A 15,013-nucleotide genomic window follows, 5' to 3' on the forward strand; every position below is an offset into this window, starting at 1 on the left:
CGCATGTTGAGTGATATTCTAGTGCGTCAACATTGATACTTGTCAGTATATTTATTGAGCTAATTGATGGAGCACATGCAATTGCTACAGGCCATATGACTAGTCCAGTGGATATAAAAAAGTCTAAACACCCCTATTCAAACCAGTATCAATTGAACTGAAATATTTTTGTGTGTTGACATTCAATAAATACTCGCTGTCTGCCAATGATGGTGATAGAAATCCATTACCTTTGTTTGGCGACACCCTCCCAGCTCAACTGCATTGGATGTCTACTGAATATATCAGAATCCCTGCCATCTAGTCAGGGATGTGTGGACTTTTTATATGCCATGTACAGATATGTACAGATCGTGTGGAGGTGGTGCCATATAGGTTTAATGCTAACATTTGGTTTTAACATTGAGTCCCTATTTGCATTATTCCTGGAGGTTTGATTATTTTATTCCAAAAGAAGGATAGGTATATGACACCATACACAATGGAAAAGTCTATAGCTCTTCCCACGGTCGCTATGAGTAATGGAAACATTTACAATATTACTTGACATATGTTGTTATAGTTGTTTGTCAATAGAACAAGTCACTAAGGACAATCCTTATCTGTTAGAGCTTCCCTCGTGGAGACATGTTCTCCCTTGTTAAAAGTCAGATATATATATGTACAGTGGTACCACTATTTGCAAATTCTTCTACATACAAAATATTTGGGTTACGCAAACCAATACAAATAAAGATGCTGGAGCCTATCCCTGCTGACTCCAGGCCAAAGGCGAGGGACACCCAGAATGGGTGGCCAGGCGATCGCAGCCGTCTCATATGCTCGTATCTCAAATTTGTCTCGAATCACAGGGCAAAAATTCGCTCAGAATTTTCCTCGTATCTCAAATTTCTCGTGTTAGGAGCTTTGTATTTCAAGGTATCACTGTATAATTGTATAACTTTTCACTATGATCCAATAGAATTCAATCGACCCTAGCTTGTTGCTACACATTTGTCTGCAGGACCTACAGAGCACTAAGATTTTTCTACCTTCAGGCTCTGTCACCTGTTGCTTTAACATGGGTATAGGCATTCGTGATAATGTGCTCAAGGGCTAAGTCTACGCCTGTGCAATGAAACAGTTGTCTTCCCGATGATGGGGGAGGGCTAGGGAAAGCGAGAGAAACAGAGTGAAAGAGCGAGAGGAGATTACCCTCACACGGTCGACTGGTCACTGAAGCGCCTGTGCTCCGCTCAGCTAGGCTCCACTAGCCTCAGGAGGACTTGACACAGATAAGATACACACTGCAATCATGTCCTGCTCATGGGCTTACTGCTCTCCTCGTCTCTTTGTGCGTGTCTATCTAGCCGTGTCACAACCATACAATGTAACACCCACCACCACCACACACACACAAATACCAAATGCAGCATCCTTTTGTCCTTGACCTCCTGATGTGCAAGACTGATACTAACTCATTGACAACGATAGACATGCCATTCATTTGGGATGTCTTTGCTTGCAGACCTCTCAGTTCAAATGCTTTGTACATCTAGTACTCAGTCAAATTCTCAGATGAAAGATGAAACAAGACACACGATTGTAAGTTAATCATTGTCACTGGCACACGAAGAATTAACAACATTCATCTTATCTCATTTTCTGAACCGCTTTATCCTCACTAGGATCACGGGGGCATGCTCGGGCCTATCTTAGTTGACTTCAGGCCAGAGGCGGGGGACGCCCTGAATCGATGGCCAATCACAGGGCACAAGGAGACAAACAACCATTCATGCTCACACTCATACCTATAGCTAATTTTAGAGTGTCCAATCAGCCCAACATGCATGTCTTTGGAATATGGGCGGAAACCGGAGTACCTGGAAAAAACCCAAACAGGCCCGAGGAGAACATGCAAACTCCACACAGGTGGACCAACCAGTATTTAACCCCAGGTCTCCCGCGGTGAGGCCGACGCGCTAACTACTCCTCCGTCGGGCCGCCCAAGAATTAATATCTCATCTCATTATCTGAACCGCTTCATCCTCATTAGGGTCACGGAGGGTAGTGGAGCCTATCCCAGCTGACTCCGGGCCAGAGGCAGGGGACACCCTGAATTGGTGGCCAGCCGATCGCTGGGAACAAGGAGTCCGACAACCATGCACACTCACACCCATACTTAGGAGCAATTTAGGGTGTCCAATCACCCTTCCATACATGTTTTTGGAATGTGGGAGGAAACCCAGGCAGGCCCGGGGTGAACATGCAAACTCCACACAGGTGAACAGACCTCGATTTGAACCTAGGACCCCAGAAGTGTGAGGCCGAAGTGCTACACAATCAGCCGCCTGATTAATAATTTCTCATCTGAAATTATTAGTGGGACTTTTTTGTGGTATGATCACCCAGTAGCAACTCTAGTAGCAAGGCTTTATAGCCATCAGCGAAATGGGATTGAAACAGTTTTTTTTTGTTGCACTTTTTGAGGTTTATGTTACAATGAAAACAACTTTGGTTTGTAGTTTAGAAAAGAACTGTCTATCAAATTCAGTAAAGTACTCCTGAAGTTGTAGTGTAACTTTAAAAAACTGTATTGAGTGAAGCTGAATAATCATTTGTACTGACTGCGCACCTCCTCACTCCTTGGCACGCCATGCGACGAGTCAGATAGCAACACGGCATAATGTAATTGCACTAAAGAGAGCGCTGGGAATTATATCATCCGTATATAAAAAAAAAGAAATGTGTGACTGAAATGTTCCAGGAATTCTATTATGCAGTGCGGCTGGGTTATCCTCTGGTATCAAGGGGGTCGCCGTTGTCGTAATGGGAGTCTGCATGCCTTTTTTCTCGTTGCTTGTGAAGGATGAAAAGCGTTGCGCTGTAAAATACGTTATTGACTTTCCGCTCCATTTTCTATCCTTTCTATTCCCCCTGTTTTCTGAAGGTGAAAAAGGTGCCTGTGAGCATGGTCTCATGAGCATTGTCTTTCTATTCAAACTATTCAGCATTGTTGATTTGTTTTTTTGTTTTCTCCCTTTTGTCACCTGAGGTTCATCTCTCATCAGCTACATTCTCTTGAGACACTTTAATTGTTTTGTCTTTTTCGTGACATTTTTTAATCTTCTAGCTCAGGGGTCCACAAACACCGGTCTGTGGACCTGTACCGGTCCATGAGCCACCGAGTGCCGGTCCGTCAGAGTGAAAAAAATTTTTGGGACGACCTGTATATTTGAAAATGGAATAATAGTTGATTGTGGTTCGCCACTAAACTGAGTTTGACACTCCTTGCTGTTGCTATTCCTTTTGGTTTCCTAGCTTTCTACCTTTACTCGTTCAATATTAAAGCCCGAACTGACTTTAATCTATTTAGAAGGACCCTAAACCAGAGGCCGTGGATGACAGCTGTGAAAAAAATCATATCTTTGAGGATATGGTGGCTTCGTGGCATTTTGAGTGGATGCTAGGATTGGTGGTAAGTGGGCATGCGTGTGGGTTTTTTTCCCCCCAGTCCGTTACTGATTTTTCTAATGGTGTTTCACTGTCTACGTATGTCACCCATCACATCTTTTAAACCTGTCTTCTTGTCTTGTCGGGGTTTCTGTAGCTTTTCCCGTTTGCACGTTCTGTACTTAACCTAGTGCTAGCTTGGGGGCTCCGCAGTTGGCTTCCAGAATGATAATAACGGGGCTTCTAGCATGAAGGTCTGCCTAGTCTCTTTATGTGACTTCCCTGTAGTATTGCAAGATGACAGCTGTAGATTGAAGTGTGACAGTGTGGTAAGTATGCTCTGGCTGTGGGACCATAGGCTATGTGGTATTTAAGGGTGATTTGAGAGTAACTCAAACTAACAGACGTAATTTCTATCTTTAAAGGGGAGACGCCACGCCACTTATTGATTATCACACAAGTACCGACAACCTTTATCTTGCTTCCCACTGTAGGCTGAGGTGATAATATTGTGGCATATGGATAGGGTGGTGAAAGTAAAACTTTATTAAGCTCTAAATAGCATTCTGTAATGAGCTGAAGCAAATGAACAGTCAAACCAATGCGGCAGTCTAGTGGTCCACCTTGTAACATTATATTAACTCTTTCCGTGGCACTGGAGATGATAGACATCCAATCATGTGGCTCTTGTCATACTTCTGCTGTGAATTTAAATGGTCCTTTTCACTCTGGCTGGCCCATTCGTCTCACAGTTCTAAGATTGAGGGTTCATGGCTTGTGGGTTTTCTCTGGGTACTCCAGTTTACTCTTACATTCCAAAAATTTTCATTGATTTTCCAACACCGCTTATCATTGTAAGTGTGGCCAGGTGCTGGAGACTACCCCAGCTAACTTCAGGCAAAAGGCAGACTACTATCTAACCTGGTCACCAGTCAGTTGTAGGTCATATTTCATAAACATTTGGAGCCAACGAAGGTGACATTTATGTTCCACTGCTACCCAAAAACCATAAACTATTTCTTAACCTATTCATTTCACTGTGGTAACATCAGATTTGATTGGGCATCAGTGCACTGAACTTTTCTGTCTCATGACAAATGTTTCTGTTTGTTTGTTTGTAATAATGTCAGAATTCAGCAGTACAAAAATTGTGGTGCTGAGAAAAACGTCTTTTAAAAAAAGTGGGAACAGGTGGCCAAAATTAAGAACTTACTCGCTAAACTTTCACGGGATTCACTTCCCTTTGTACCCCAATTGATGATTTAAGTAAGCTTGTGAGTTCTTAAAAGTTTCCCGAGAAAGAAAAATATTCCACGTTGCATATAAAACTCCCAAGATCATTATGTCCTATGCAGCAATATATACTTCCTAACTGTTATTGTTCTCAATCACATACAAAAGCAGCTGAAGCAACTGCACTTTTCCACTGATGAACTATACATCAAAGCACTCGGAAAGGCACTTGCTGCACTGTAGGTGAGGAGTTCCCATGCGCTCTCATGCACCCAAAGTAACTTGAGCAGCGCAATATCACCGAAAAGAATGTTGACGCTCGTGCGTGCTCCTTTTGCGCTGTCTCTCATTGGACAGAATGTGGAGCACAACACTTGACAGCAGTGTTGTCTGGATTTGAAAGTCAGACGTGTTCGCAGGCACCCGCCACCTTTTCTTTTAACAAGAGTCATAAATCTATAATGAGCACAGAAGATGCATATTTTATTTACTTTTTTGAAGACGTGAGCCCTTCACTTCACACCAGTGCACTCTCGGTCTCTTTGCTCCGCCTTTTCTTTCTTTTTTTTTAACTTAAACAATACGGCAAATTTTGAACCTTTTTTTGTGGTCGACTACAAACAAAGTGGGATTTAATTTAACAAAAGAAAATTATATATTTAAACTTTTTAAACTAACATCAGGTAATGAAACTATTTGACAGTGAGTTCTTTATAATAATTTCAATTGTCATACTGCGATACAATAATAACCTCAGTAATAATACTGAAATGACACAGTGGCAAGAATCTAAAAAAGTACAAGAACACTTTTTCTAAACCAAAATTCAGTTATCTTGATTTAAGATTATTTCATCCATTCTCCATACTACGTATCCTCACAAGGGTCGCGGAGGTGCTAGAACTTAGGCGGGCACACCTTGAATTGGTTGCCCACCAATTGTAGGGCACACTGAGACAAACCACTATTCACACTCACACCCAAGGACAATTCAAAGTGTACAACCAGACTAGAATGCATGCTTTTTGGGAAGTTGGACGAACTCAGAATACCTGGAAAAATCCACTAAGCATGCAAACTCAACACAGGAAGGTCGGAACCCCTTTGGTTAATGAATCCTTGAGCCCAGAACTGTAAGGCACTGTGCCAACCACTTACCACCGTGATTTAATATTACAACAAAATATATTAAAGTCATGTCAGAGATTTAAAGATGGCTTCACAACTATGGATAGGCACAAAAAGATGTTGCAAAATAGCAAAAGCAGGCCAACAGAGGACATGTATAATGTCGTCCCATCCATCACACTCAGCCTGGGTGCTTGCAGGGAAGGACAGGCAAAGGAGACGTAGTAGCATGGGACCAGAGGTGAGGCAGAGTGGGAAAAAAAATCGGCCAAAGTGGATGCACTTTGGGTTCCTGAAAGTGGGGAATAAAGCGCTAAAGGTTATGGGGACTATTTCATAGCAGTACTGACCTTGGAAGTTATAGAGTGGTTGCAGTGGTGAAGGTTAATGAAAAGGACTCACCGGGCTAATACACACAATTCTGTGCACAATGGTGTCACACAAATATATGCAGTAACTTTTTCCTCCCAATGCAAATTGTATATTTTCCTGGTAGTTTGCATGTTGAGTGACTCTCCATTTGTCGCATGTGGCCAAGAGTGCTAGTTGGTCAAAGGATATGAAAAATCTGTATGAAATTCCACTAATCTAAGAATTTCAAATAGAAATTCAAAAATGATGCATATTTTAAAAGCCTTAGGGATGGTCAGAAAGTTTTACAATCCCAGAGAAGTGTAACGAATCTAAAGATTAGACTATTGCAATGTTTTATTAACACTACAAAAAAATTCAGTCAGAAAGCAGCACCAATACAAACAGCAAAGAAACTGGATAATTTCACTAGACTGGTTATGAAATTGTTCTACAAAACACAGACCCAAATATATATGCTTGATTAGTTTGAACCCTACAAAGCATCTAGAGCCTTAAGGATGTCAGGAACCGCTGTGCTTTGTGTTTGAAGAAGAATAACCAAGTAGGGTGAGGAAGAATTCAATTACTATGCTCCCTAACTATGGAAGAAGTCATCTGAATTTCTTTGTTCAATTATTTAATGCCTATAAATCAGGGCTAAAATGTTATTATTTTCCACAGGCATCCATTCGTAACTGCAAATATGGTTATAGTTTGACCTTGCGTAATCTTTTTATTTTATTTTAATTTTTTGCTTTTTACAATTTCATTTGTTTTGGTTTTTAGCTGTCTTGATTATTTAATGTTTTGATTTTATGTATCATTTTTTATGCATTTTTTCACTTCCATGTGATCTAAAGCAAGCATATTGTGTTGAATTGTGTTCCACAAATACATTTGCCTTGCCTGCCTAAAAATCCCAATGTACTGTATGTGTGGGTGCAACCCTAAATCACTTTGCCTTTACAAGAGGTCAAATTCTGAATAAGTTCCCCACTTCTTTCTGGGACTCCCTTAGCTCATGTATAGTACGCCTGTGTATATTTAACCATGCTGTGGGCAGTAAGGGGGTGAAGAGACTAATTACCTGTGTAGACCTTGTGCCTGGTTCACCTCCAACAGGAAGTCCTTGCTGGAGTTTGACTTTGTCTGTTTTGGAATAAACCTTGCTGCATGGGTTTGCATAGCTCTGGTCCTGTATACACCAGCAATTGGCAAAGTATGGTAACACTTTTGCATTTTGATTAAATCATCATCTCTTCTATTGATTTATTGGTATCCATTCGTTAAGTGAGACAATAACTTACATTAATTCCTGTGAGCATCACCAACTGCTTAGACACCCACTAACTCTCATCAGTTAAAGGAATAGGAATATTACCTAGCATTCTTTTACTGGAAGATTTGTGTCCAAGGTTTCTATCATGTGTTATAAAGTGTGACATGGATTCTGAGACTAATGGCTATAAGAGCTACCCTGCGTCGAAGCGAGTGGAAATGGTTCACGGCGGGAGATTCTATCATCAATGAGGATATAAGACAGCGCTTGTTAAAGTGAAATGGTACAGTAGACAGAAACAGCTAAGTCAGTCTAACTACATTGCACTGGGATAAAACGCTCCACTAAATATTAATCAAAGGAAATACATGTATTTCTGTCATATGCGTCATATTTTCCGTCATCACACACGCAAAATGAGATCAATATTTTGCTCTTCGTAGAGTTAAATCAGAAAACCAAACTAAAATGGGCTTTGAGGACAACACCATTTAAAAGACTCAAATGTCAGTCCTGTTTATGTATATAGGAGGAAGCACACAACTATTCAAAGAGCTGTTTAACTTGTAATCAATAAATATATTACTACACCATATATCTCATTGAAACAGCATTAGAGTGAAGCAACGTGACTGCTGTGTTAAAATTGCACCTGATTGCCTTTGTTTCTATTTCCTCTACTGTAAAAATTGAAATGTCAAATGAAATGTGACATAATGCTAATATGTAGTTCCCAGAGGGCAACTCAAGGCATCATTGTTGATTTTTTAGTGAGAGCAGACATGATTTCTACCCAGGAAAAATACTTTTTCTTCTATATTTGCATGTTTGGTGAGTGATGCTGAGAAAGGTATTCATTCCACGTCTAGTGTACAAATATGACCAAAAAATAGCGACCCTGCCTACATTAATTACAAAGACAAAAGAAAATCATTGGCTGATATTGACAGTGGTGGCATTTGAAGGTGATAATTTTATCATCTGTGTGTACAATCAGAAAAAAGAAACAAACAAAAAAACAACAACAACCCCTAATTGAAAATAATTTAGCAAATTAGCTGCCATTATTTGATTAATCAATGTATTGGACGACTATCTGTCATTCATGGCCTTGTTTGTTCCTGCAATTTGCTTTATAATTATATTGACTTCATTCCATATTAATATCAATCTAAATTAGAATCAATTGAAAGTATGAAAAAAGCTTAAAACTCACAACAGTACTCTTGACAGTTAGGATTTCATACCCTACTTGGGCACGTCTTAACTTCCAATATACAAAATAACTTGGATGGAATGTTCATTTATTTGACTGCAGTCACAAATCTGTAGCTCCCGGACCGAAGCGGTAGTTACTATAAGATATCGTCACAACACATTGCACATGAAACTGCAGTTGCAGTCCATTAAAATGCACAATGGCACACTTGTTAGGCAGCCTTATTATGCTATCTGTCGGAATGATTCAGGCAGCGCGCTCGCTCAGGTGCTTGGATTTGTCTTTCCCGTTAAGCCTTGCTGCACTTTTGGCCAAGTCGGATTTTTTTTTTTAAGCACATTTGTCTCTAGAAATGTAAAACAGGTAGTTGAGACAAACAGACTGAGACACCTGTAAATATTCTGGTTTTCATCCTGTTCTGGAATGGTCTCACATTGTTGATATCAAAACAGTGTGGATCAATTCATGTAGTGGAGTGACAGTCCAGGAGGAGGAGGCCCTTGTTGTTTTTGTGTTAGGGTATACGTAATAATGTTTATGAAGTTACTCAGCAAGACCAGGTGTGCAAATCAAGCTTATCTAATAGCTGTGGGGTGCGTCACTGTGTGTGGGTATTGGGTTCCATTATAGGAACAGGTTGCCTGGCTCCATATGTGCGCAGTAAGTGGGGAAGCTGGGAAAACACGGATCTCTATGACTCTATGTTATTATTACCTCCCGCCTCACTGAGTCTCGTTTGAAGACAGGAAATAGGAGTCAGACCGCAGTCCGAGGGGCATGTGGCAGTGTTTTATACTCGGCTGACCTTTGGCTTATCCTAGGCACCCCCACCAGCTCTCTCACATCTATCCCCTGGCCCCCACACGCGCTCTGCAGTGTCCCTCGAAGGTAATAAGGGCCTGATCCGGCCCGGTATTGATGGGCCACAACAGATTGGGTGCTCTGAGATTTGTTTGAGTGGGGCAATGAAAAGCAGATGGAATCAGAGGAAGTGATTCACCAGAGTTTGAAACAAAAAGAGAGTCATCAATTATTTGCAAAGAAAAACAATCCCTTTCCTTTGGGACTACTAGTCGTATATATTTTGTCCTGAGGTTTTTCTGTGCATACAGTGTTGACTTTCTAAATGTCTCAGTTACGTAATTTTCACATTATCAGAAGTATGTATCCAAACCCTTTATGATGACCTCCATCTTCAAATAAAACTAGTAGGGCTGTTCGTATTCATGTTTCTCTCTTTGAGTACACCTCTTGTTTCTTGTGTTCTTGTAAATATCAAATTGTTCTACCATTATTGCAGTTTATTGTTGGCGCAGTATGGCTATCTAGTATGTCATACATCATCGTATGCGTCGCAAAATCCTTAGGTGTATACGTGATGATTTAATTAACATGTATCTAATTTAGTAACATTTAGCACTGACAAGTGTTGTTTTAATTGCTTTGAGTAAACTGACTTAATCTATAGATTAACTCCCATTCATGATCCTACATTGTTTTACCATATTCTGATGTTACCAAGCAAACCACGTGTCATTCTCCATGTTAGACTGGAGAACACACACCAAACTTATATTCATGTTTAGCATCACTGTGTGCAGAATGCATAGGTTTGTTTCAAGATGGGAGGGTCATTAACTAATTTTCTCCCATTGATGATCCTACCTTGTTTTACCATATTCTGATGGTACCAAGCAAACCACGTGTCATTCTCCATGTTAGACTCTGGAGAACGCACACCAAACTTATCTACATGTTTAGCATCACTGTGTGCAGAATTCACAGGTTTGTCCAAGATGGGAAGGTCATTTACTAATTTTCTCCCATTGATGGTTATAGATGGAGATTTGCTGTAAAAATGAAGTTTTTAAATTCACTACATAGTAATCTTTGTAAAATTGTCACTAACAACACTGAAGTTAAGGTAAAACACCAACAATTTCCCAAAGAGGTAGTATCTGCAAATCATTGGCTGCCAATGGCGGCAATAGACCAATCCAGCCCAATCCATTTTGACTGGGAGTCTCAGCCAAAACGGACCAAAACACAATGGTTTTGACATCTATTACTGTCAACGGCAGTGAACGAGTTGACTGCTACACGACTTCCTAAACTCTTGAGAGGTTTTTGGACTGTCAAGTCTGCTCCTCTCGATAGCGACCAATGCGATCAGTGATAACGATGTCACGGCCATTGACATCATCATAGCTTGCCAAGACAGTGGCACAATTGGACTCAGCCTGCTCTTGGCAGCGCCAAGAAGGAGGGAGGGAGGTGAGAAACAGAGGACCTGAAAGATTGATGTTTCCATTTGGCTTTCTTTTTCATACTGCTGTTCTATAAACATATTCAAATTGCCTGTGTGAGCCTTTGTGCGGCGGAAAGCATTTTGATTTGTTCTGCCGACTTTATATCTCTATTACTGGCTGGAATGAGCACAGTCAATTGGAGCAGGATATCCGGCGATTTGGCTCCCTGGCACAAGCCTTTGACGCTATTTAACGTGTATTGTTTCCACTAAGATGCCTTTGCCCGTTCTCTCTCCTTTGCATTTCTCTTTCCTTGCTCTTCCGGTTGCACCCTGTCTGTTTATTCCTGCCTTGCCCACAACCCTATCTGTGCCTTTGCAGGACTCTGAGAGAAAGGGCTTCATGAACAAGCTTTATGCCATTCAGGACGTGTGTATCAGTGTGCAGAATGCGCTGGATGAAGTGGCCTCCTATGGCGAGAGGATAAAAAAGTGAGTCGTAAGCCTGCTCCTCGGCACCCGGCCCACTGTGCTTTACGCTACGCTCTGCATGTCCCGGTGTTTTTTCCGCAATGCCAGGTTGCCCTACTTTGCCTTGCCAGCCTGATTAGAACTTACTTGCCGGCAAAGGTCGCCAGCATCACAAACATGATCCTCCTGAATCATATACTGCTTAAACACCTTGACGGCGCCCCCTGGCAACATTTTCTCACAACCCTGTTTCCTCTCTTTCCAGCACCTTTAATTGGACTGTGCCTTTCCTAAGCTGGCTGGCCATGGTCGCTCTTGGAATGGCAACCCTCATTGTTTACTTCATCCCGTTACGATACATTGTGCTAGCATGGGGTAAGCTATAGATCAGCAGGAGTGTTTGTGCCCGGCCAACGTGCGTTTACCTAAAAAGTGGTCCCTTGAGATACAAGTGATCGAAATTGGATTTTTTTTCAGATACGATCTGTCATTCATCTGATTTTTTTAATTAGTGAGGGGCAGAACAATGTCCATTGAACTGAAGTAAAACAAAACAAGATGGTTCACTCCTTGTAAATTTCTTTAACACAGTATGCAGCATTATAGCTCATTTTATTTAGTCGTTGAGTCCAACTGACAGCACCCCCAGTTCAAATGAATTGGATTTCTATTGCATACAGTGACTTTGAAACATTATCATTATCATGTCCTTAAGTCGCTGTCTGCCATTGACGTGACAGACCTCCATTCCATTTCAACTGCGAGATCTGCGAATGAATGTTCAAATGGTTTGGACGCCTGCTAGTGATAAACTAATTTAAATTCATAGCAGAATGATTAAAAGAACGACATGATTAGACATCTATTTTTATCAATGGGAATAAAAGAGTGAAGGCAAGTCTGTTTTAGCAAAAAACACAGGTGTCAAACTCAAATCTCCGGTGACCAGCTTTAGACCAAAAGTATGTAATTTTATGTGGCCAGCAAAAATAAATAACAACCCTAAAATTTAAATAACAATGAATGGTTGAGGACAATATAAATTAAAAGGACATAATTTTTCCCTTAGTAATACATTGGTAGAAAAAAGAGAATATTTCCTGTAATTTTTTTCATTAAAATAAAAAACAAATAGACCTAAAACGTTCCTCTTTTTTGAGAGATCAAGATCAAAATTCTGAGATCAAGGGTACAATTCCCGGTGGGGTCTGACCCTCCTGTGTGGTGTTTGATTGTTCCACCCATGCCTGCGTGGGTTTTCTCCCGTTACTCTGGTTTCCTCCCACATCCCCAAAACATGCATGCTAAGCTGGTTAATCACTCTAAATTGTCCTTAGGTGCGAGTGTGTGCGTAATTGGTTTTTCGTCTCATTGTGCTCTGCGATTGCTTAGTAACCAATTCTGGGTGTTCTCTGCACCCTGCCCATAGTTGACTGGGATAATCTCCAGCACCCCCACTACCATTGTGAAGATAAGTAGTACGGAAAATGAATCAATGAATGATTTGATTGGTGAGTTGTCGGTTAGTTGATTCCTTGTGCCAAGCTAAAAAATATTATGTGGTTCACGGCAAGCATGAGTTTGACACTGCTGCTCTAGTATGCCCCAAAAAAAAAACACATTTGGCTCTTACCTATGTAATTTACTGTACAGTAGTATCTAACATTGGTGGACCTTTGGTGAACAAAAATACTAATTTGCACTTAAAGACTTCCTGTTCCAAATTAGTTCTCCTTGTTTTGCTGCAGGGGTGAATAAATTCACTAAGAAGCTGCGAGACCCTTACGCCATTGACAACAACGAGATCTTAGACTTTTTGTCCAGAGTGCCCTCTGACGTCCAAGTGGTGCGTAGACATTTTCTCATCTCATTTAAAGCTTTGTTTAAAAAAAAATCATGTTGGCACTTAAGTGTAGATCAGCAGTTGTCCAGATTCATATGGTTTACTTCCACATTAACTTAGAGATCAGATTTCCTACAAATCCTTCTTTCAACAGTGAAGGCATGAAAATGCAGTCTGCCATGCTGAGCGGCCCATAACATAATGCAGTTTAAAGTGCAATTAAACAGCAACTTGTGAAAATGGTGGTGTAATCGTGCACCAATAGATGATGTCGTATCCGTGAAGCCCTGCTGTGCCTGGCTCAACACATGCAAGCACAAACACAGATTTTGTGACCTGGGGCCTCATGATATCACCAATCCCCTGCCACATTAGTGTGGTCAAACTTCCTCTTTGATGGCTTGCTGTCTTTCATCTTTACAAGGTCATAATCTTTGCTCTTCCCCGATTCGACCCTTGTGCAACTTTACCATCATGGGCAATTTTTTTTTCTTTGGCTGTTATTTGCACGAGGCAGGTAGCCGTCACATTAAATTAGTCTAAACTGTCCCCTCTGGTGAAATACAACCACCTGACCCACCTGGAGTCTACAGGGAGAGGGATGTAAAGGGGCACAAACCCAGCAGGTACAAGGCCTTTACAAGGACCCTAATGAGGGCTTGCCGGTGAGGGGCATTCTGGTCTGGTGCCCATACGCTCATGAGTGATCATTTAAGAGCTAATGTCTTATTTTTTATATACTCAACTTAAGTACGTAGTTGTAACAGACAAAACAATAAATAATACTGCTTACTTTTGGGAGCCTGTGGTCCAGTGAATAAGTCATTGGCCTCCCACCTCTGTGGACCTGGGTTCAAATCCTGCTTTGCTATGCTTACCTAACTTTTCCCACTTGAAGGTACCATAAAGTTCTAAGTATGATCTGGGAGTGGAAAGAGACAAAACAACAAATACTACTGCATTATCCTGTAGAGTGGTGGCCCAGTGGTTAAGTCATCAGTCTCCCACCTCTGTGGTCCTGGGTTCAAGTCCTAGTGCTTGCAAAGATTTTCCCACTATTATTCAGGTAAATGAAAGATATAAAACTGCAGATACTACCAAATTCTCTTAGAGGATGGTGGCCCAGTGGATAAGTCATCAGTCTCCCACCTTTGAGGTTCTGGGTTCAAATCCCAGTGCCTGCATTGATTTTCCCACTATTATTCAGGTAAATGAAAGAGGTAAAACTGCAGATACTACCAAATTATCTTAGAGGATGGTGGCCCAGTGGATAAGTCATCAGTCTCCCACCTCTGTGGTCCTGGGTTCAAGCCTTAGTTCTTGCAAAGATTTTCCCACTATTATTCAGGTAAATGAAAGATGTAAAACTGCAGATACTACCAATTTCTCTTAGATGATGGTGGCCCAGTGGATAAGTCATCAGTCTCCCACCTTTGAGGTCCTGGGTTCAAGTCCCAGTGCCTGCATTGATTTTCCCACTATTATTCAGGTAAATGAAGGAGGTAAAACTGCAGATACTACCAAATTATCTCAGAGGATGGTGGCCCAGTGGATAAGTCATCAGTCTCCCACCTCTGTGGTCATGGGTTCAAGTCCTAGTGCTTGCAAAGATTTTCCCACTATTATTCAGGTAAATGAAAGAGGTAAAACTGCAGATACTACCCAATTCTCTTAGAGGATGGTGGCCCAGTGGATAAGTCATCGGTCTACCACCTTTGTGGTCCTGGGTTCAAATCCCAGTACCTACAATGATTTTCTTACTATTATTCAGGTAAATGAAAGAGGTAAAACTGCAGATACTACCAA

The 15,013-nt window shown here is 41.1% G+C and overlaps 1 protein-coding gene across 10 annotated transcripts in view; it reads left to right on the forward strand.

Annotated features, from left to right (window-relative positions):
- The window catches only part of LOC144195011 (multiple C2 and transmembrane domain-containing protein 1-like), a 100,738-nt gene that overhangs the window by 76,664 nt on the left and 9,061 nt on the right, over positions 1 to 15,013 (forward strand). For 5 of the 10 annotated variants that reach the window (XM_077714328.1, XM_077714320.1, XM_077714319.1 and 2 more), the window contains 4 exons: positions 3,356 to 3,457; positions 11,276 to 11,385; positions 11,630 to 11,739; positions 13,113 to 13,210. The exons of 1 other annotated variant lie outside the window; for it this stretch is intronic. In XM_077714328.1, the coding sequence (XP_077570454.1) occupies positions 3,356 to 3,457; positions 11,276 to 11,385; positions 11,630 to 11,739; positions 13,113 to 13,210 (420 nt within the window). Of the gene's footprint in view, positions 1 to 3,355; positions 3,458 to 11,275; positions 11,386 to 11,629; positions 11,740 to 13,112; positions 13,211 to 13,361; positions 14,112 to 15,013 lie in introns of those variants that run through there. 4 more of the 10 variants (XM_077714324.1, XM_077714329.1, XM_077714330.1 and 1 more) reach the window with 2 other exon arrangements.

Source organism: Stigmatopora nigra, chromosome 4 (genome assembly GCF_051989575.1).
Source record: "Stigmatopora nigra isolate UIUO_SnigA chromosome 4, RoL_Snig_1.1, whole genome shotgun sequence".
Classification (NCBI taxonomy): domain Eukaryota; kingdom Metazoa; phylum Chordata; class Actinopteri; order Syngnathiformes; family Syngnathidae; genus Stigmatopora; species Stigmatopora nigra.